At 42.8% G+C, this 23,826-nt stretch overlaps 1 protein-coding gene across 1 annotated transcript in view; it reads left to right on the top strand.

Moving 5' to 3' along the window:
* The window catches only part of AIRE (autoimmune regulator), a 28,772-nt gene extending 16,024 nt beyond the window's left edge, over positions 1-12,748 (top strand). Inside the window, exons 9-15 of the mRNA XM_015426812.1 lie at positions 1,875-1,990; positions 2,602-2,698; positions 3,012-3,173; positions 3,847-3,968; positions 8,487-8,616; positions 12,001-12,069; positions 12,406-12,748. Of these exons, the coding sequence (XP_015282298.1) occupies positions 1,875-1,990; positions 2,602-2,698; positions 3,012-3,173; positions 3,847-3,968; positions 8,487-8,616; positions 12,001-12,069; positions 12,406-12,486 (777 nt within the window). The 3' untranslated portion in view covers positions 12,487-12,748. The remainder of the gene's footprint in view (positions 1-1,874; positions 1,991-2,601; positions 2,699-3,011; positions 3,174-3,846; positions 3,969-8,486; positions 8,617-12,000; positions 12,070-12,405) is intronic.
* Positions 12,749-23,826: the final 11,078 nt, after the last annotated feature.

The following is a 23,826-nucleotide window of genomic DNA, read 5'->3' on the forward strand; positions in this document are numbered from 1 at the left end:
TGCACAGAACGTCCTTGCTGCAGCTTACATCCAAGTCATTATTGCCCACTGATTTATCCAGCTCAGGTTTTTTTCCCCACCTCTGGCCAAACAATTCACTGATGCTTGCAAAGGCGCTGCTTTCATACACTCTCTATACCCCATCAGGGTTCTCAGAGCCCATGCAGGTGAAGGAACTTAAAACTTGGAATAGAACAAGCACTGTTTCACATAGGAAGTAGCACATCATGACAGTGCCTAACTGTTGTTACAGAGATGATCAAAGTTCTTAAGGCAAAGAGTTGAAGACTCTTTGTTATCAGCATACCACCTTCTCCAGTCCCCTCTTCCCATCATTGCTAGCATTGCTTCTCATGCCCTAAGGACACATTCAGAAAGATCAGCTCTAGAAACTTTACTTCAGTGTTTCCAATCTATGTTGTCCACAAATGCATGTCATGCTTTTGCCAACTCTCAGAATCAGAATTGGAAAGGGCATATCAGAGGAGAAAAACAAGATTATCAAGACCCTGACATTCAGGTGTGGACCGTCACCACTGTGAAAATTGCAGCTGTGAGTTAATTACAGACGCTAGTATATGCTGGAGGCAAAAGGAGGTGACACATCTGATAAGACTGGGATACCACTTGTTGTGTATACTCACTGCACCATTCTTCAGCCAGTTGCAGTACAGTTTCTTTTAACCCCTCAGATTCATCTTCTGGATTTCAAGAAGCAAGATGCTGAAGAACCCAAGTTTAAACCAACCTTATTAGGCAGAGTGCTTGCTTTGCAAAATAGGTGTTGCCCTTTTCCCAGTACTGCCCCAAGGGAGAATTCTTGACTTAAGTATTACTATGGTTGGGCTCCATTAATGCACTAGGAAGGCTGGTGCTCAGGACAAAACCTTCAACAGCTATCTGAACACTGTGTCTTGCTCTTTGACATTATTACTTACAACGCTACTTACAATGCTGACTACTTTGTTGGACAGCTCCCATCCTCTTTCCCCAGTCTTGACTTAGAACTTTGCTTGAATGTTTTGTTATACTTCTTGGCATGCTGGACAGTTCTTCTGCCTTGCTATTAGACCAGGAACCTGATCCTCACAGCCACAGTATTGGTGGTAACAGGACACTGGGGAGCACACTGGTCCATGCTGCTGACCACAGTGGACTGGCCAACTTGCATATGATTTTCTGACCGGACCATAGTGTTGACCTGGGGAGAAAAGTACTGGCTTTACTCTATCTTAGAATTTAATTTCTTGGATACCCAACACTAGGACCTTAGAGATCATATTATCATTTTGAATTCCATCAGTATGGCATAGAGAGCATGGAAAGGGTTAGTGAACGGGCAAGCCTTCATGTTGAATTTTTTCGTGGCCGCAAGTAGCTTCTGTTCCATAGTTTTGTCACTATATTGCATCTTGATAACAAATTCCAGGTACAGTAACATTTTTAAGTTCAGGGCAATGGACACCATCCACAGTAATAGAAGGACTCCAATATACCAAGAGATGACATAAAGTGAAATGGCCTGTGTGGGGAAGTACTTAAACTGTTGGGCTAGGGATTTGGGTGTAAATCTCCACTCCACTCCACTGAGCCATGAAGCTCAGAGGCTGACCTTGTCCAGTCACTGTCTCTCAGTCTAACCTACCTCCCAGGGTTGTTGTGAGGATGAAACAGAGGAGGGGAGAACTGTGTGCACCACCCTGAACTCTTTAGTGGAACAACAGGATAAAAATGTGATAGGTGGCAGGGGATGATGATGGTCTGGTTGGGTGGGTGAAAGCAGTGTGGGTACTTCTGCTGAGCTGCATGCCGAGGGACACGCTGGTAACAGAGTTTCCTCTCTGCTCTGATCCTGCTGTCATTTGTTGGGCCAGAAGAATGATGATGAATGTGCTGTCTGCAGAGATGGTGGGGAGCTGATCTGCTGTGATGGATGCCCCAAAGCCTTTCACCTGGCTTGCCTTCGGCCACCACTGACAGCAATTCCCAGGTAACCACACTGAACGTTTAAACTACAGCAAACATTTATATATCCCACTGGAATCAAACACAGGTCTTCAGAATGTGTTCTTTTCTTCTGGGAAAAGTATTTTTGAGGTAGTCACTGCACTATTTCCTTAGCTGACTGTATCTTCCCACTGATATCCTTCCTATGGCTAAATCATCAATAATGCAAAACCTAATAAATATGGGATATTCCTTCCACCTTCCCATTTGTCATCCAAAATAAGTCTCCTTTATCCACACTAGTATACAGCCTTCTGATGGTACTAAAGCCTTTGTGTTGCAAACATTTATTAAATATGTATCTATGGTTCAGGTTAATCAGGCCCCAACTTATGCTCACACCCAGTGGCATGGGAACAACTTTCCTATGATACAATCCCAAACCTCTGGGAAGTGTCTAAATATTCCAACCATGTGACCAGGAACTATAGAATGGGTCATTCTCATGACATAATTCAGCCTATGTTAGATCTACCTCTAGCTCACAGAGATGCCATTTGCAAGAGCAAATAATTTCTATTTACATTTATTTAGCCTTCTTTCCTTGTTATTTATGATCACATTCCTGTCTTTCTGCTTTGGGATACTGGGCAGCGGAACATGGAGGTGTGACTCCTGCTCTCCAGGGAAGGTGAAACAGGACAGGCACAACGAAGAAGAGAGCAGCAGACAGCGACTTTCTCAGACTCTGGTATAACTGTGATCCATGATTCCCCCGTTCCTGTCAACTCAGTGTCTCTTTATGCAGCTTTTCCGTGTAGAGCAATATCATACATGAAACAGCCCTAATGAGTTGCCCTTCTTTCCATTGCTCCTTGTAGCAGCAGGCAGAGCTCCTCATGCCCCTTTACCATGGCCCAGTCTGAATTTTGCTCAGTTATGGCCCAGACATTTGAAATGCAGCCACCCTCCGTATGAATGTGATCCTTCCATCTTTCTCAAGGCATTTTAAGAGAATCCTGCAGTGCTACAGAGTAGAGACTGGCATGATATTTCTTGCATAGGATCCTCTTGCCCTCTATGGCCAGAAAACAGCCGAAGATCGGAAGAGAGTTCTCATCAAAGAACCTGTTGGGGCTTCCTTCAGGCAGCCACTGCTTTCTGCACCCCCAGTGTCTGTGGCGGTACTACCAACACTACAGAGTGTGGGAACAGAGACCCAGCTGGTCAGTAGCTCACTTTGCTATGGAACTTTTCACTAGTTTCAGTTATCTTTGACCATTTCAAATGCTTTGTGTAAGAATCAGAGACTATCAAAGTATTTTGTTGCTGTAGTGGTACTTTCCTTCTTCCTTCCAGAAGGCTTTTCTTGCATATTAAAGATTCAAAGGGCTATGGCAGACTTCTGAAACAGAGGGGTGGTTATTTGAGGTCCACAAAACATGCCTCATGTATCATTTAATGCACAGTAAGTCCACAAGTATCACCAAGATAAAATAGCTTAAACTGTTCTTGCTCACTTTTGTATGCATTTAAATTGGCATTTAGTTGTGCTGATTGTATTGTTTAATTTCCTGTTCTGCTTCTGTAATAAGAATAGCAAGATTCAAGTGCAGTAGCACCTTAAAGAACAAGATTTCCAGCTTTTCAGAACCAAAGCTTCCTTGATCAGAATCTTGCTGTTCCACTGCAGACCAACACAGCTACTTATCTAAAACTGTCCTAAGAATGGGGCTGGTGGGAAATTACACTTACAGAGTGGCAGTAAAGTGTTAGGTAGAAAAAGAAGACTATTCCCATGCAGCAGCCTGCAGGAAAGACAGCTCTGGAGGACAAGAGAGAGCCAAGACTTACTACAAACTGACTCCTCCTTTGTTTGTTTGTTCATTTGTTTTGCAGAAACTGACCACTGGGGAAAAGTGTGGGGTATGCAGAAAAGGAGGTGACATGATCTACTGCAGCAAATGCTTCAGGGCTTTCCACTGGCACTGCCATTTTCCTGCCCATGCAGATCAAATCAGGTGCCGATTACATTCAAGTACAAAACTGCTACTAATTCTCCAAACCTCTTGGCTGCTAGTCCAGATGGTATACTGGAGCTGGTTAGCACAGCAATCCCAAGTTAGACCATGGACTTACAAAGACGCAGTTCCATTTAGGATTCCACAGTTAATGACTTAGTGCTAAAGTGGAAATGAGGGGAAAAATACAGTGCCACATCAAATACTGTAAATATATTTTGGATGATTGCTGCAGTACTTGCCGAAGAATATACAATAACAAGAAATAATTATGGTTCACAGATTACGGTGATGAAAGAGTAACCACACCAAATTGCAAAAACAGAACTATCCATATGTAGTCCTGTTTTAAGGGATTCTTTTTCAGTACACAAATAACTAGTAGACAAAAGTCGTACTGACCTTTTGTGAGGAGGAATATATTCACTATAATAAGTAACAAAGGACATTAAAGCTAAACATTGTTTTTGATTTCTTTCTTTTTTTTTAATAAAGATTTTATTGGCTCCCCTAAAAAGGGGAGGTATTTCGCTTAAAAGAAAAAATGGGAAGGGTAGACAGTGGGAGAAAGAGAAAGCTGAGTGATATATAAACTGGTAAATTAAACTGTTAGTAATGTCCAATTAATCTTCTTGGGCTTCTTCTGTGTGTTGTCAAACTTCTTTTCTTAGTCCTGTCACATGTAGTTCTCTGTTAGTATGTTAGTAATGTTCCTTTGAATTTCTGTTAATAAAAAAAAATCTCTTCTGTGCACATTCAGAACCGCTTCTTTGCGTGCTGGGTACTTTTACTATCGCTGACGTGGAGGAGCTTCCTCTGTTGTCTTCTCCTTCCGGCTTGTTTGATCCTCCTTCGGGTTGTTGTTAATACTCTCAGTTCATGCACTATAAATCCTCTTCTTTTCATGCCATTACCGGAGGTCCCCAATTTTGAGAATGGTATTAATTTCATTTTCGCTTTTATATCCGCTCCCAAACTCTCTATGGGTCCTCCTCGCAATTGTTGACTTATATAAGCGCTTGCCAGGCACTTCTCGCTGTCACAATTCAAACTTTTCCGTTTTACAAAACTCCCGTCGGATTCACAGCCATAAACAGTCCAAACATTCAACAGCCGGCTCTCGCACACAAGCAAACGCCCAGACGGAAGTCCCTCCCTTCTTCTCCGCTCGCTTTTGCCCAGCTCCGACATCTTTTCCTTTTTTGTTTACTTTTAGAAAGTTCTTAAAATGTGCTCCAGAGAGACAAAACTTTTTCCCGCTTTGTTTCAAATACATCAAAGGAAAACATCACTGTCCGCTCAATCCATTCCCCCCCTCCTTTTCTTTTTCGCTTATGCAAATGGAGGGTTAACCTCTTCGCCTTTTTCGCTGGGAGGGGGGGAAAACGTTTTTAGTTCTTTTTCTCTGCATTTTGACAACTCACAATTAAGCCGATCTTTTCAAAGAGCGACTCCCCCCTAGTGCTCCCTAAAGCGCCCCGGATCCGAGCTCCTCTCTCCTGAGGGGCTCGTTCGGGTCTCCACTTGCGCGGATTCCCTCCTCCACCGCGGGCGGGCGAGGCACCCTCGGGAGCGACCCGAGGATGCGTCCGCCATACGCGGGAGCCAGACCGGAAGCCTTTTTGATTTCTTTCAAACATAAGAAGGAAGAACTCTACAGAACTTTATTTAACACAGCTGCAGTTTGAAGCATTTCCTTGTCAATGCTAACCCACTAATGTCAATTCAAAATGAAAAGTTCTTTGTTTACATCCAGGCTGAAGGGAGCTACAAAAATTCACTAAGTCGAAGTTTAAAAGAGCCTCACCTATCTTGTATAGAGCCAGAATAACAGCAGAGAAACTTCATTCAAACATATTCTGCATTCTAAGTTAGGAATCCCTGAAGTGTATAATACTATAATATGTTCTATAATCATAATCAACTTTAACTAAAACAATACAGTTCATACATACTCAGGAATCCCATATACTTACATAATCTTCTGCATGAAGATTTCCAATAGCAGCACATGAAATAAAGCCCTCATTACAAAGTGTAATGTGTAAAGTGAATTTAAAGGAAGTATGAGACATGATAACAAAATAGGTGATGTAATAATCGACATAACTCACAGCAAGTGTGCAAGTAGGTTTATTGAATGACACTGGAATGAGAGAAGTATTAATTTAATGGGACCTGTGCACTGAGAAGTATATGATTTCAAGGGGGAAAGGGTCACCAATAAATAAATACAGACAAAATTAGGATCATACAGAAAATCAAGATTGCATCGGCCGGGGTGGGGGGGTGTAGAGTTGCTATTGTGCTATATTCCTCATCTAGGAATATGGCTAATTCAAATGGTTTGTTAAAAACAGGTTCAGATTGAAACTGCAGCTTGATGGTGAATAAATCTACTCTGCCTCCTTGTGTACAAACAATGTATAGAGATCCACTCTTAAGATGATGTGAAATAATTTTTTTCAATCACAAAAAACCTGCAAATTTGTACCTGTATGTGCTTTTTCTACAGAATGTGTAACAAGAGGTGCTTCTGTTAGCCATAGTTTGAAAACGAGAGCAATGTTCCGCTACATGAGTTCTGGTAGAGCAGATACTCACACCCACATGTATTAAGCCACAGGGACATGTGATAACATATATGACATGTTTAGGATTGCAATTAGAGAAATGGTACATCTCAAACTTGTGGTGATTCTATGGATGTTCATGACATTTTATCTCACAAGAAAGAGAACAGACAGAATAGACTCCACATTAGTAATGACCTAAGACCAATTCCCTTTTTTGTTGCCATGTAATTGATATCAGAATGAGTTAAAATGTCCCCAAAATTTTAAATTCTTAGTTCAATAAAGGGGAAGTCATTCATTCATTCATTCATTTATTAGATTTATACCCCACGAAGGCAGTCTCAGGGCAGTTATAATCAGATAGACATTTAACCACATGCTGATTTTTAAATATTAATCTTTGGATGGAATAGGACAAATATATATATTGAAAAGCACAGGAAATGTGATTCTTAATGGGTTGAGTTTTATCTAGAAGCAACTCACACCTGGGTATTTTTTCAACTGTAATATCAGTGTCCTAGACAATTCTATATGGATAGCCACTATCTAAAAGTTGTTTACCTAATCTCCACTCTTGAATGTGATACTCATGTAGTGCTGAGTTCCTCTTAGGCCTCAAAATACTGGTTGTGTAGAAGATTGCTACGTAATCTAACAGAATGAACTGAAGGATAATGTAACAATGAATTCTGTCAATGGGTTTTAATGTATAAATGTACAGTAGAAGTATTTTCTTTCCTCTACCCACCTCAGTATCTTATAAAGGAAGAGCATTCTTAGCATGTTGACATGTAAATTGAAACGGATGGAAATGGGGATAGGCACTGCAAGAAAAAAGCCAGCAGGGCAGTTTGATGTAGCTATTGTTCTTTGGACCTGTTTTGCTCATGAACATGATGGACTAGCAGATTCATTGTTGGAGCTACAGATTTATTTGATGGTTTGTGGGTGTTAGGTGTGCTGAACACTGGCACCTTTGTCTGGAACCATTCCAAGTACCACCTGATTTGAGTTCTAGTATTTTACTTGCAACAACAAGGATCTTGAGTATAGAGCCTGCAAAACTCATAGTTTTACAGCATATATGCATTTTAGAACAGATTCTGTATTCTCTGCTTGCCTTTATTGCACTGACTGTACAATAAGTTTAATACCTCACAAAGCAGTTGTCTGATCATTTCATAATATAGCTGTATAGTGTAGCCAAGGCCAGTTTTCAGCCATGTGACTCAGTCTTAATATTACCACACAGCTTGTCTGCCCATCTTAAACCGTGTTCTCACAAACAGCAGGTGAAGAATATTGTCTGTGCCATACTAGTTGAGATTGGAGGTAAGGGCTCAGAGGAATATTGTGCCACGGGGGGGGGGGGGGGGAGTGTTGCAAATACTTAACTAGCTGTCAGGCAGAAAGGTTCTAGCTTAGTGTTCACCCTGACATCTATTCTTTTTAATGCGGAGAGGGTTTTTTCCCCAGGGTGTGGCAAAGCATTCAGGAGCAGACTAGGAAGTTAAAATGGCCCTGGAGCTGAGGAGCCCCTCTGCAGTACTGTTAAGTAAGAGTTGCAGGGGCCACTCAGTTCAGCCATGCCGACAGTGCTCATCCATGGCTTCCTCCTGCAAACTGGTGCTAGTGCAGGAGGAGGCAATTGATGAGCTTACCCTGATTATCATTGACACTGGAGGGTCCAAGCCAAGTGGCTCCTGGTGCACTGGCGAAGCTATCAAGGCTTGGCTCTGCTTGCTGCTGGCCACCAATGGCCCTCTAGGGCAGCAGTTTACCAGGAAATTTTCCTCTTAAGTTAAATAGATATTCCATGATGTGAGCCCCACAGTTTACAGCCTGAAGTGATTTAGTTGAGGCACACCTTTTGTCTGCTGGCTGTTAGCACTGCACCTCTAGCTTCAAGAAGCTCTTAATGGTTCTTCTTCTCTTCCAGTGGAATCTTGATCTGCAAATCCTGCTCTGGCAGCCCTGCTACTGTCACTGTGGAAGGAGCAGCAACCTCAAGCAGCACAGCGCTAAGAACAGTAAAGGTCAGGACTTCCAAAATCCTTTTAGCTTTCTGGGTAAAAATGAAAGCAACGGAGGGAATTTGCTGGGAAAGAACTGCACCTCTACCAGCATATCTAAAGATGATGATTAACAAAACCTTGTTGTGTTGAAACAATTCCCCATTTTGCATATAGTGACACTTGACAGCCTCCAGGTTTTATTTTTTTGCACAGGGCAACTCATCCAATAGGGTTAGTTCTAACATAATACATTGCTGTTGTTGCTGTTTATTTATATGACACCAGCAGGGTATATGGTGCTTAACAAAGATTCATAAATGAAACTGTGGGAAGTCCACACTGTAGAAGCTTGCATTCTTTACTTAAGAGTGAAGAAAGCAACAGAGGGATGGAAGGGAGAGAGAAGGGTAAGAAAGGCTGGATGTGAGAAAATTCAATTAATTACATAAAGCAGAATGGGAATGTAGGGGTTAAGCCAACGGCCTCATGGAAATGTTGGGTTTTGAGGAGGTATTAGAAGGATGAGGCAAAATCCTTACTTGTTCAAGGGAGGAGTTCAGGTTTTTGGGAGCAGCAGTAGGTGAAACTGAGCTGAATGTGATATTGCCTACCTTAACTTAGGGCACATCTGCATCAGTATCCACTTTTGTGTGGCTATAATTTGGCTGTTCCACAAGGAGATTGTGCAGACTGTCTCTCTTCCCATGGTCTGGTCTCAGTTCACTCACTCCTGTGTTTTCGGACATCCTGGTCATTATTTAACTATCAGTCTTCCACTTATCTTTTCTTCCTCCTTGTTTAAAAATAACACCAAAATGCATATTTTCACACACACTCCCTTCTGCAGCTAGAGATACCCTGTTTCACTTATTTGTTTGGGAAAGCCCCCCCCCCTTTGATAATGAACCTCAGGCCCGCCTCTTTGTGTTCTTCAGCAAAGTTACAGGATATGCAGACAGTCAGTCTCTGTGCATATTCAGAGACAGACTTCCTTAAAATTAATTCACTTGACCCATGGAGGAAGAACTTATGGAGAAGAAGTGCACAGAGAGCAAGAGTATTGCAACTGAGGGTCACTAGGCACTACGCTGTTTCAAGAAAAGGCATCTGGCCAAATTCTAAGAATTCTGCAATAAAAGCAAAGTGGACTAGGATTGATACAGCTTTTCCAGATGTTCTGCTTGGCTTTTATATAATGCATAACTTGTCCTATTTATTGAACATTATGGCAACTATTGGGGGGGGGAGCTCTGAGGCAACTGCCTTCCATACTGAAGAATATCCAGTCCCCCACTCTGGCCTCTTCTGTATTCTCTATACCTCAGCCACCTGCAATCAAATAAAAAGGGAAACACGAGCTTTTAATTAAAGATCTGTAATGTGTAAACTATATGCTTCCTAAAAGTCTCTTATCTGGAAACCTGCTAGACTAATATGTGAATAGAGACCCCTGTTTCTTAGATTTTTGTCTTGACAAGACACGGATGGAAATGAACAACAAAGGTTTTTTTTACAGAAAATAAAGTATTTAATAAGGTAAATACGATGTATATAAAATACAGCTGGCTCTCAGATAAATAACCCCTGGAGGTGTAAATAACCCCTGACGGCTGATTTGATTCCCCTTTCTCTGGACAGGTTGCCTCAGCAGGTTCAAGGCTGCTCTCTTCTCTCACAGAGCCCCTTACTACGGAACCTACACACACCAGTTAGGAATTATGGGTCCTTAACAGGATGCTTATTTGTCACACTAAGCTGACCCCGAAACCCTAATGAAAGAGCCATATAAAAGCCTCGCTAAGCTGATGCACCTTTCCAGAGCCACAACATCCCTATTCAAAAGTTAAAAATAAATTCCTCACCCCATTTAAACTGAGGCAGGCTCACCTCCTCTGAGCCTCCATGGGCTCTGATTGGCTGACAATCACTTGGATTTGCATGAGGCCTAAAGTACAAGGATTGGTTCAGAGCCTTGGAAGAGAGGTGAGGCTTTTAAGGATGACTGCCACAAACATTGTGAATTCATACAACTGAAACTTGAGAATAATAATAAGTGTTTCCCACCTGCTAGTTTGGAACACTGGCATTATAAGGTTGTGGAAAATTAGGATCAAATTGGCCATGAAGCTGATTTGGATGGTCATGAGCAAGACTTAGACTAATCCACTTCAAGGGGTTGTTTTGAGAACATACAAGATTCATTAAGCCATTTCCTTCACTCATCCTTCTGTTGTAGTTTCAGAACTTGGTTGGTAGTGGCTGGTACCTCTCTGTTGGCCTCTTGGTCACACTGCTCTATGCCAAGAGACAGAAAGCAATGTTTACTTCAATGAGCATAAAAGGGTATAACTCCATTTAGGATTGCTCTGTAAATGATTTTTTCCTTTTAGTATGCAGAGCATTTTGCAGTGCTTATTTCTCTCATCATCGGGGCAACCCCATAAGATTCTTATACAGTATGAAATCCTGTCTGCAGGGGGGATGTGTGAATATTATCTAAAGGTAATTTCTAGGTGGCATAAGACATCTGAGGTGGAGGCAAGTTTCTATTTCCCATTGCAGAGCCCCACTTTGCTCCCCCCATACTGTTCGTGAGGGGCCCCTGTCTCCCAGGAGAAGCATCGTGGGAGCTCACTAGGCTGCAGCAGGAGATGACAAAGTACTAGTTACTCAGTTCTCGCTTATACCCAGAATTAAACTTTGTTGGTCTTAAAGATGCCTCTGAACTCAAACTTAGTTCTCACATCTGTTGTTAACTCTTTTATTATCTGTATGCTAATTTGCTGCTATCCACAGGTCTTACTTAATCCAATCTTAGCTATACTTACTTTTCAATTACTTATGCATCTTGATTCTAATTAGCCCTTCCTGGCAACTAACCCCCCACACCTATATGTAATGCCTGACAAAGTCTGCTTTAATGTACCTGAAGAAGTTTGCATCTATACATACTAAGTCACTCAGTTCTCACTTATATGCAGAATTAGCTGTTGTTGGTCTTAAAAGTGCCACTGGACTCAAAGTTCATTCTCACATCTATTTGTTAACTCTTTTATTTGTATGCTAATTTGCTGCTATACACAGGTCTTACCAACTGCTTTAATCTGATCTTAGCTATATTTATCACTCAGTAACTTATGCATCTTGACTCTGACTAGCCCTTCTTGGCAACTAACTACCCCCCTCCCTACCGATATGTAAGGCTTGAGGAAGTCTGTTTCAATGTATCTGAAGAAGTGCACATGTGCACAAAATCTTATACCCAGAATTAAACTTTGTTGGTCTTAAAGGTGCCACTGGACTCAAACTTTGCTCAAAGTGCTGTCCTGTTAGTGGGGATTTGCTTACTATAGTATGGCTTCCTTACTGCAGTTGATTATGCTACCCAACATTTATGTTAGATTAATTAAATTACCAAGATTCTCTTTTAAATCATAGGTGGTGGAAGAATCTGCTGGGGCTGAACCAGTTCTGAATAAAGATGAGCTGGACTCTCTATTAGGGGAGGTAATAGAAACTATCTTCTTGTGCTTTTACTAACCCACTTTCATCAGTCTCTCCTAATGTTATTTTGCCAATAATAGTTGTTATGACATGAGCAGTTCCATAACTTCCCATTTCCTCATGCAGTAGAATCTCCCACAAGTTGTTAGGAAGGATGCCAGATCAAAGTTTCATGCCTTGTGAATTTGTACTTAGACACAGCAAACTTAGCTCTGTGACATGAGAATGGCTCTAGCACTATTGCCTATAGTCTGTTCTGTTTTGATAAGTTGCTTTTGTATTTAAATATTTATTACCAGCTAGACAGACAAAGTATCTCTGTTCTTTATTGTCTTTCAGAATACTTTTGATGGGATCCTGCATTGGGCATTCCAGAGCATGTCTCGCCCAGCACCAGATACCCAAGGATTTTTTTCCTAGGACCTTGGATATGGCACTGTCTTGTCCTAACATCAGACTTGTCTTCATCTGTCTGTGGTTTAAATTTCAGCACACCAAATTGTTCGAATGTAGTCTCTTTTGTTTTGCTGATAAGTCTCTAAAATTATTTCTGTGCTTTTTTGAGTTGATAGAATGGATTTTTTTCTATTCTGTACCTCAACCAGGATCATCATCTTCATATAATTGTACAAGAGAGTATGAATTATGAGAAATTAGAAGTTCCCAAATTATTAGGTAGCCCCCCCCCACCCCCCCCCCCACTATGGCGTCATTTAAAACAACAACCTCCCTGTGTTCAGAAAATAAGCTGTCTTCTCTGCCAGGAACTATTTGATTTTGCTGTCTTCCCTTCCCTCTGTGCTCTGCCCCCTGCTGGTGAGTGTTGTATTGCAAGCATTATGAAAAATTGTGTTTTTTGTATTTGACTTACTCTGAGTCGTACTGTTTTGTGCCTACAATTTTAAAATGCATATAGATTGTGGTATGAAATTATTAAAATCGATGTTTCACACCTCAAATATCTTTCTAAAGTTACCCATTTTTTATTGTTGTCCAGACCTTTTAAAAATCTTTCTGGGCTTTAGAGAGATGCAAGTAACACTCTCCTTTTTCTTCCCTTTTCTGATATGTAAATGCTGTATTTTCTTTCTTGGGGGATATATTATGCTGTATTTTCTTTCTTGGGGGATATATTATTAAAAATGCTTAAATAATAATAAAAAAAGAAAATCAGTGAGAGATTCTAACCTACTCTTCTTCCTGCCATACTACTTTTCTGTGAGCAAATTGAGCTTACCGTGGCTTACTGGTTCAGTGAGAACTAAGAGTGATGCTGTAGCTGCAGTGACTTAGCAATAAACATCCCAGCCACGGGGACCTCTTCAGCAGATTATATCAAGCTATTTAACATGCAGCTATCTTTGAAGTCAATACAGAAATGTACGGGTTTACAGTGTCATTATTGGTTGCAAACCACCTCAGATACTGTGCCCAGTGAAAAGACAGTGTACACATTTTCAAAATAAAGAAATAAATAGGGGAAAAAAGATATTAGAAGTTCTTTTTTTCTTATAGGATTCTTTGCTAGGGGGCTTTAGAAACAACATGGGGTTTGTTTTTGTTTGTTTTTCAAGTGTATATGTCCCATATTTCCATTCATACAGAATGCTGCTATCCAAATCTGACCACAGGGTTTCTCTAAATTACTCTCCATATGATTTTTTCTGCTTTTAGGCATCATGACAAGTGATTGGGAATACTTCTAATAGTTGCAGCCCATTTGATTGTTTCCGGAGTGTGTGAATAAGAAACAGACAAGAAAAGGCAGAATAGAAAGACAAAGAATGCCTAAGGGAGCATCCTGGGGAAAATGCACACAAACAGTTGTATCATGTGCAATAGTTACATAATCTTCTGCTGTCTCAATAGCTCAGCATTTCATAGCTGATGGCTTCTCTGTTTTTTTAAAGAACCGATTTTGGTTTATTCAACTATAGCTAAAATGTGGCCCATTGTACTGAGAAATCAAAGGCGATAAACGCTTAGAGTTTGTGTCCTATGGTATCTTTCTGCAAAGCTGGATCTTCTGAATCCTGACTGTTGCCAACTCTTCTTTGAAGAAAGAAAGTAATCTTCTGATGGAGAAAGACCATCTGATGGTAAATGTCTTTATCCATTGGAAACAGCATGTTTCATCAGAGGAAAGCTTAGAGGAAATGAAGTGTGGGTTCTGACCTATGATGTTATCTACCCCTTCAAAAATAGCATAGACATAGCTGTGTCCTAGTTATATCAGTATGAGGAGCCAGTTATTAATATTAGACCAGTAGGGAAGTTGTACCATCCTGATCCTTAGGTCTTTTGTGGCTTTTAATACCGTTGATAATGAGGTGCTGTGACCATGATTGCTGAATATTGTAGGTCTTTTGTGGACAGCTCTGGATTTATTCTGCTTTTCTGCTATGCTCTTTCACAGCCATTACACTGCTATCCATGTGCCAAGTTCAAACAGCAGTAGGGCACAACACTCATTACAGAATCCCCTCCAGTGAAAACTCGCAAAAAGTCAACCCAGTCAACCTGTATCATCTTTTGGAAGCATTAAGACATGAATGGGCTAAAGCTGCCAAAGTAATTTTAATGGACTTCAGCACTTGAATTTTATTGTCATTTTATTTGGTTTGTATGACTTTTTAAGTTAACTTGTTGTCCAGCCTGAGTCTTTAGGAGGTGTTTGTTATATATTTGAATTAACAAATCATTGTATATGAATAAGCTAAATGCCTAATTTTTGGAAGGCTTTAAAAATGGGAATTTGAACCAATAGACTAATGAGTTTTGCATAAACAACCTGTTCAGGTGTAAGAAAGTATGTAATTGAATATGATGAGGGAAATAGTTTTTATGTTTGGCTTACTGGCCAAAAAATGGGTGGGTTTGTACCTCAGTGGTAGAGCATCTGCTTTGTTGAAGGTCCCAGGCTCAATCTCTGGCATCTCCAGGTAAAAGGATCAGAAAGTAGGTGATGTGTAATACCTTCACTTGAGAGCCACCAGCAGTCACAGTAGACAACACTAACCTTGATGGACCAGTGGTACGTATGGCTCAATAAGGCAGCTTCATGTGTTCACAGGCAGTATATGTAGCTTAAAATGATATTAATTGAGGCAAAAAATCCTGATTTCACTTATACACTGAACTGATGGCAAATGACTATACAGCAGAGATATCTTATGTTCTCAAGAGTGCAATCAAGACAAGTCCCATTTTAGAAATTATTAGGAAATAGACTAAAAAATGAAACCACCATTATAATGCTTTTTATATGAAAACATGGTCCTAAGAACCCCCCCCCAAAGTCCACCATAAACTGGAATAATCGAAGGGCCAATTTAAATTTTCATTGTTCAAGAGAGATCTGCACTGCACACAGGCCAAAACCCCATTCTAGAGCTAACTGCAGAGTGGGCAGTTGGTGGGGGTGCAGAGTCAGGCCTCTTTTGTTCTGTGCATCCCTGATCTTATGGGCGAGGTCACCCTGGCTTCAAGCCCTGAGTCATCACATGGGTATGGCTCATGCTTCTCCTTGCCAAGGCTTCTTTAGCGCTCAAGGGAGGTCTGCTACATCCTAGGCCCCTAGCAATGAGGCCAATGGGTCAAGGATAGTGGCAACCCTCAAGGGGTCCCTATCCCAGGCCCACGAAAGCACAGAGGCCCCAGGCTTCTGGTCTGAGGATTACCCCTTCGTCTTCCAAAATGATGCCTTGGATTACTCACCTCAGCGGTACCATCGAAGCAACATTTTCCCACACTGCTCCTGCCTGCCACCTATATCACTTTCACAGTAAGGTAGGTGAAAGAACTTGTTGCCAATTGTGCCAGGGGGCAAAAAATTCCTACTCAGCCCCCAAATGAGTGACCAGCTTGCACTTGCTCTGAAATAGAGGGGGGGGGCCTTTTCTGTTTGCTGTGGCCAAAGAGGGTGGGCCCATCTGAGGCTGGTCCATATATATCCTTCCCTGGGGTCGCCCCCACATCAGGCATACAGCATCAGTTTTGGCTAGCTTTCCCTTCCTGTCCGCCATAGCCAAACCCTGCCCCTTCCTCTCTACTTGGTTCAAGGGAGGGGGATGGAGCAGCATTTGCCCCCAGGAAGCTCTACAGTACTGAATCCCACAGAGAATACAGAGAAATTACCACAATAACATTTAATGATGAAATTTCAGTTTAAAAAATAATAGCAAGGACTAACTTATCCAGTTAAGGAAAAAGCCCACACAAATAGGTTTGCATCAGTCAGTGAGTAGAGCATGGGATGGATGGGAGAGCTATTGGATTAAGTCACCTCTAGCCCTTATCCAACTCAAAAGTTTTTTTGTTCCTAAATTTAATATGGAATTGAATTTTGACTCCACCCCACTTTCATAATTACATAGTTAACCATTTGTAGGCAAGTGAGAGAAAGAGAGACTAGTGCTTACCTGATCATTCTCCTGGAAAGAGTTGAAGATCTCATGCATGCCATTTATGAAACAGCCTACATTTTGATAGTTTTCTTGCTGCAGCTTCTTTTTACCACCCGAAGACACAAATGCCCAATTATAATAATTGTACAAATCAGGAGTACTAGACAATAACACTATATTAATTAGGGTTGCCAAGTGTTACCTACCTTGCTGACGTGGGACTCCTGTGTGGCTCCTGGCGTGCGCGCGTGCCGCATGCACGTCACAGGGAAGTGACATCATGACGCCGGGCACGCTGGGGGTGGGGGCACGACCATACAAGGGAAAACCATAGAGTTTTCCCTTGTATGGCCGTGGCCCCGCCCCCAGGGTGGAGCTCTTGTCCTCCAGAGCTGTCTTTCCTGCAGGCTGCTGCATGGGAATAGTCTTCTTTTTCTAACTAACACTTTACTGCCACTCTGTAAGTGTAATTTCCCACCAGTTTCTAGGTTTTTATGGTCCGTCCAAACCCACGAGCCCCAGGATTTTAGAGTTTCTAGGCACTCTTGCGCCCTCCAGCTAATGGCGCCAGGAACACAACGCCAAACGGATTGCCGACGCTTCCTTCTCCCACACCGACCAGTGGCGCTCAGCCTCAGAAAACTTTTCGGAGACATAGGCAAGTGCGTGTAACATGCCATCCTCCCCCTTTTGTAAAATAGCCGCCCCCATAGCTACATCTGAAGCATCAGTTTGCACAATAAATTTTTTCCTTTCATCAGGGTGCGCAAGGACCGGTTCAGAAATAAAAATTTCCCTCAAGCGCCGAAAAGCCTCATCGCACTCCGCCGACCACTTCAGCGGTGCCCCCGGCTTCGTGGCGTCAAACCCCTTCCCCTTCGTTTTCAATAAGTCAGTAAGGGGTAGCGCAATCTGGGCAAAGCCCTTGATGAACCCGCGATAAAAATTGGAGAATCCTAAGAACCCTTGGATTTGCCTCCGTGTCTTCGGAGGGTCCCATCCCACCACATCTTTCACCTTCCCGGGATCCATTTCCAACCCGCCTCCCGAAATGCGGTAGCCCAGGAAGTCAATGTGTGTTTTGTGGAATTCGCATTTTGGCACTGGAGGAAACACAGGAGCCATCTGTGACCTCATGAACTCTGGTGCTGCGGGGTTGAGTACCTTGGTCTCTACTCCATCAAGTGGGCGAATGTACATGTTCTGCTCCTGAACATAGTTCAGGACTCGTTGAGACGGGTCCAGTACCCCAAGTTCCGCTGGATCCCAGTATCCATCTTCTAAAAGCTTGGCGCGAGCAACCATTTCCTCGGCCTTAAGCTCCTTGTGAAGTGATTTTATCCTTACCTCCCTATCATCCTTTTCTGCCTGCAACTTGCCAGCTTCTCTCCTCAGAGTTTCTTCCTTCTTCGCAAACTCTGCTCTCTTGGCTGCCAACATGGCATCAATCTCCACATGGCTAACTTTGAGGCATCTATCTTATGCCTGCAAGCTGAACGACTATGGGCAATAGAGTGACATGACTTGTGAGAGGCTTTGGCATGCCGAGACTTGTGGGAGGCCATGGAATGGCAGGACTTGTTTGAGCCCACAGTGTGTTGGGGGTTTTGAGAGAACTCAGGATCGCGCGCTTGGCGTGCTCTTGGTTGGAAGCGTCTTTGCTACCATGCCCACTTTCGACCATGTGGAGACGCCTCTCTTCCTCTTCCACAACACACTTCCTTAAGTCTGCCAGAGTAATGTCGCAGGCATCTTCTCCTGCCTGGGTGTCCTTCTGAAGGCACTGCTTTTCTGCCAGGGCATCAGCTGTGTTCAACCGATCCAGGATGCACACAATACATCTCAAGCAGTCTTTCCACTCTACAGAGTGAGCTATAAGGGCCTTTCGGATCATGCACATTTGTGTCAGACTGGTCGTATTGGCTGCTGCATCTATGTCTTTCTGTATCTTTTCCCAAGACCTATTCAACTTCTTGTACAAGTTTGTCTTCTGGACAAGCAAATATTCACGCATGTCGGGGGTAAGATTCGTGTCTCGTCTCCACGACATGTATGTATCCTCGGCTTTTGCACTGTCATTTAAGTCAGCATTGAGGTCTGCTATGCTACCTGTGGCTTCTCCCATGATTTTTAAAGTTAAAAAGATAAGTCCTTAATTTTGTTCAGATTTGCAATACTGAATCCCACCCACTGGGTGGTGCTATTGCATCAACACCATTGCATTGACGTCACTTTATTTGTTTGAACGCATAGTTGCGCCTAAATTGCCTTTCTTGCAATTCCCAAGTCTGCCACCAGGGGACTGCTGCACCCTTTGCTATGCTGGTTCCCACTAGATGCTGTTGCTTGAGCCACTCTCTAGTTACTGCCGTTTAACTGAGTAACTCCTGATATTGAAAAAAGCTGATTTGCTAGTTCCCGTTTTTGCTTTGGGGATTTTTGCTGCATATAGCTTTCTGTCCTGTTAGGAGGTTTGCTCTCAGTGTTTTGGGCACATAAAGAGAAGCTGAGATGGACAAGTGTCTGTCCTGGGGGAACTTTGCAACACAATAGGGATGGCAGAGAGAGAGAAAGCAGGCTGTTTTGCTTGTAAACATTCTGAAATGCGAACTCAAGAGAGGCAGAGGAGCAGCCTGCGTTTGCTTTTCCAGTGGTGCCTCCAAATATGCAGCCTTTCTGTTTACACGATGGGAAGACACGGAGAAACTTTGCTGGGGCATGCAATAAGGTTTTCTTGGGAGGGCTGGAGACAAGGCTGGGCACACATGCATGCAGGCGCTGGAGAGATGAGTCGCTTACTTGTAACGATTCAGCTTGTTTGCTGCCGAGAGCAAATGGAGTGATATAAAGAGAGTTTTCCTTTAAGGGTTGGAGAATGCATCATCTCTCTTTTTTCACACTGAGGGGGACTCATCTCTTTCTCACTGTCCTGTCCTGTTCAGCGCCAGCTGCAGCTAGCCAACGCCTTCTAGGTATGAGTCAATGCATGACCCCTGACGAAGGCTTAAATCATCTTTATTTAACTTCACATGCATCCAGAAGATCATTTACTCAGAATCAAGCTGATAGCTGGGTAGAGAAGTTACATCTTTGTGATCTAAGTCGATTCTATGGCCGTGATGAGAAAGAGATGCGTTTACCCTTCTCCTTCGCGGTAAAGATAGACAAAGAAGCAGGAAAAGAGCAATAAAACTCCTATCTTTGCACCTCTGAGCTCAGGAAATTACCCTAATGAGCCAGTCAGAGGGAAGCTGCTGGGACCCCTAACTGAGAACTACAATTCCCAGGTGCAACTAGTTTTAAAGATTCCGGTTTATGGCAGCATGCTAGCAGACTCACCTCCCGGACCTCCCGGGGGTGAAGCTGCGCTCCAGTCGAAGAAGGGGGTGTGCAGATTCGCAAACCCCCCCCAGGGGCCCAGCAAAGGGACCCTGGCCATGGAACTTTTAAGAGGTCGCCTCTTCGACGACGGAATGCCAGAGAATTGAGGCGCCTCTTCGTTCCAACGGTTCTCCGTGCTGTGAGACCGAATGGACTTAGTGACGTTGACCGGGGCAAGCGCAGGAGATAGTGCGGCAGAAATGAAATGAAAGCGAGGTCCAATGACCAATTATGAACGTGAGTCAATATCGAAGCGTTTAGTAAAGGGAAAAAGATAGCTCCCCACCCCACCGAACGGAGAAAAGACAAGCGGGGGAGAGACGCCTCCCGTGCGCACAAACGTTTGAGCGATTGAGGGGGGGAGCGGAAGAAAACACGAGGGAAACTGTCTAGAAGTACTTACCAAAGCGAATCTAAGCGGTCAAGCGCACATTCAGAGACTTTTAAAAAATTCGCGAAAGTAAACAAACAATGAAGATGGCAGGAAAGAAGGGCAGAGAAAAACTTTTGAAAGTGAAAGGGTCTGAGAGCCCGAAACCAGAAGTTACCAGTGAGGTGGCAAAGTCTATAGCGGATTATATGCGCCCTCTGCTGGAACAGCTGAATAACTTCAAGGAATAGATGTCTATAGTGACTCAAAGCATTACTGCACAACAAACCCAGATAAACGATTTGATACAAATAAGGAAGCAAGATGCTGAGAAGGTAAAGGAAGTGGCTGTAACTACCCAGAAGGTGAAGAAAAAAGTGCAAAAGCTGGAAAGGAAACAAATCTCCATGGAAGATCAACTGTTGCAAGTCCAAATGGAAAAGCCCAACCTGATCCTTCGTTTCCAGGGCATGCCAGAGAACAGAGGGGAGAATCTTAAAGAAGTGATGAGTGAATTGCTAGCCCCAGTGACAGAAATGAAGGCGGAATCACTGCTTAACGACATGGATGTGGTCTATAGATCATATTCAGGCTACATAAAGAAAAATAATCTGCCTGGGGAAATTGTTGTAAGATTCTCGAAGAGGCATGTGAGGGATGCAATCCTGAAAGCAGTTGCTGGAACACCCCTGAAAGCGGGGGAAAATACCATCAGAACGCTAAAGGATATTCCATTTGAAGTAAGACAACGGAGAAAGAAGTACAAAGAACTTGTGCTTTTTCTTCAGACAAACTCAATTGGATATAAATGACTATTTCCAGAAGGCAAAAAGAACAAGATTAAAGACAAAAAAGAAAAGATTGACTCTGTTCAGAAAGCTCAAGAATTTCTAAGGGTTCAGCTGGGAAGGCCAGAGGATGGGAAAAAAAGAAGAGGACAGCAAGTCCAGTGGCGAGCTAGACTCTGGCTCTTCTGGAGAGGACTCTCTGTCAGAGCAAGGGGCAGCAGCCCCCAAAAGTCCTTACAAGCTGTGGAAGAGAAGGGGAAAGGAGAAGTAAAGGCTGAAGGACTCTGCTTTGTGCCTTTGAGACTTTTGTTATGGGATGATCTGGGGTACTGTTTCTAGACAGTTAAATTTAAGCTTTAAAGGAAAAGTGTTTTAAATGATTGACTCAGTTTATAAAGGGATCAATGATGGGAAGACTTGATGTAACTAAGCTAGTTGGAGGATCTCCTCTCCTGGGCTTTTAGTTAGTAGTGGGTTCCTTACTTTATCCTGTATATGTAGTTTCTTCTCCCTTTTCTTCTGTTGTAGTTTTTGTAGTGTTAAAAAAATAATTAAAAATCCCCTCCGCGGGCTCAAAAAAGAAAAGAAATTAAAACACCATAAACCAGGTAGTCTAACCCAGTCTGGAAATTGAAAGACTAATGATATGGGAGGGTGATCAGAAATAACAATAACATCTATATCACAGGCAATAATCTGGGGCATCAGAGAAGATGAAACAAGAAAGCAATTTTAGTGGAAACAACTATGATGCACAGAAGAAATAAAAGTATAATCTCTGTCCATTGGGTGTAATATACACCAGGGATCAGTCAATCAAACCTAGTTCAGCCACATAGGCTTTGAGGGTAGATCCCACCAAAGAATATACTTTGTGTGTGTGTGTGGGTGTTTTGATCAAAGCTGTGTTAAGGCCAATGGCCTGCCTCATCATTTGGGGAAATTAACTATGTGGCAGGAGAGGCCAGAGGGGTACAAGGGACCATACACCAGTTTATACCAAGGTCCAGTACAGTATAGAGACTCCAGATTTGAAGAGTAAGTTAAATAGTTTTTATTTAAAAGTTTCCCTAAGTACAAGCACACTAACCATTCAAAGAAGAGCAAGGAATACAGAACTAAGAAAGCATAGGTGATTGATAACGAACAGAGGGGTCAGTTACGGGGAAATGCTACCTGCCCCGATGTGCAGAAGTCCTTGAAGAGAATAGCGCCAACGGCCAGCGTTATGTTCTATGGGGGGAGCAGAGCAAAAGAGAGAGAGTGGGGGGTACATGGGCAGATATAGACCTTGGAGAACAACGCTGACCAATAGGAGCTTGTCTCAGGTGCTTGAGAGGCTTGTCTCAGGTGAAGACAAAAGATTACCTGGGCCAATCCTGGGTCCCAGGGGGCACGGCATCAGGAGGAGCCAGACCTAGGTGTGACCAATGAGGTTCCAGAAGGGCTGAGTCTGGATTCACAGTAGCCTTGATGGGTTTAGCCAGGTGCTGGGTGGCTAGTTGAATGGGTTTTCTGACTAATGGTCCAGTCAAGGCAGTTTTAAAAGGTTCCCAAGTATAGACAAAAGGTGGGAGACAAGTCCCTGATTAGCATCAGGAAGGACCGCTAAACATTTGAATGTATGATTGGTTTATCTCGGTATCCTGAGGGATAGAGCAGGAAAGACAGGTTTGGAGACAAAGGATTCTGACATAGACATAGGGTCACACAAAAAGAGCTAGGTGAAGTTCTGGAGATAGAAGGGCTAGTTGACAGGTGACCTCTGAATAGCTTTAGAAATGCAGATACATTACCTGCTGGAACCCATTGTTTCATATGCATACTTTTGCTGGGTGTGGGGAGAAGACTGGAGTTTTGCTCTGAGGGCTGGCTTATGGCACCTGAAAATGGAGAGCCTTTTTCCAGAGATGGCTTGCTCTGTGTTTCAGAACCAGAAGTGTCTTCCTTCATTTGAGTTTGTGGGTCTCTGGCTCAGATTAAAAAGTGGGGTGCCTCTGTTGTTGGGGCTACCCTAGGGTAAAGCAGCACCTCTGGGCTGAAGCTGTATTTAGTATATCATTAAGATCTCCCCCCACCAACATATAGTTGTGTCTGGAGAATCCACATTGGACCATAATCATAACACTAATAGAATCAGCGTTTCATTACCAAAATAATAAGGTGACCTTTGGATCTGTATTCATGTACTGAACTTGAAAAGAAACTTGTGCATCAATACAGTAACATCTTTAAATCGATTAGATTTATCAGCAACATATACCTCACCAACCCAATCCTTACACAAGTAATTCTTACCTTTGACACGTATGTTTCTTGTAAAAAAGCCACATCAGCTTTAACACCTTTCAACTTGGAAATAACCTTTTCATGTTTATTAGAATCCCTCAGGCCCTTAACATTCCATGAGATCACATTGAACGTAACACTTAAAAATAATATATCTGATCCACAATGCCAATTCCCCAGCTGCAGAAATGTTACAAAGTATCATGTAGAGAACCCTACTATTTATTGATACATATGATGATGATGCTTTCGATTTATTGATCGCTCTTTCCCACATACCTGCGGGCTCAGAGCGATTTACAGTTACTCTTGAGACAGTTGGACTAACAATATTTGTGGGGATAGGGAAGACAAACATACAGCATTAATTACACACACATTGCAGCTAGCCGGGCTTCCTCTGCGGGCTGGGTCAGTCGTGTTCCTACGGCATCTTGTCGTCAGCTGGCCGATGACGTCTGGCTTCTTGATGTTGTGCAGCCACACACTGCCACCACCTGGCCGACTCGCTCCACTGCAGGGAAGC

Source organism: Gekko japonicus, unplaced genomic scaffold (genome assembly GCF_001447785.1).
Source record: "Gekko japonicus isolate JY-2015 unplaced genomic scaffold, Gekko_japonicus_V1.1 scaffold14, whole genome shotgun sequence".
Taxonomy (NCBI): Eukaryota; Metazoa; Chordata; class Lepidosauria; order Squamata; family Gekkonidae; genus Gekko; species Gekko japonicus.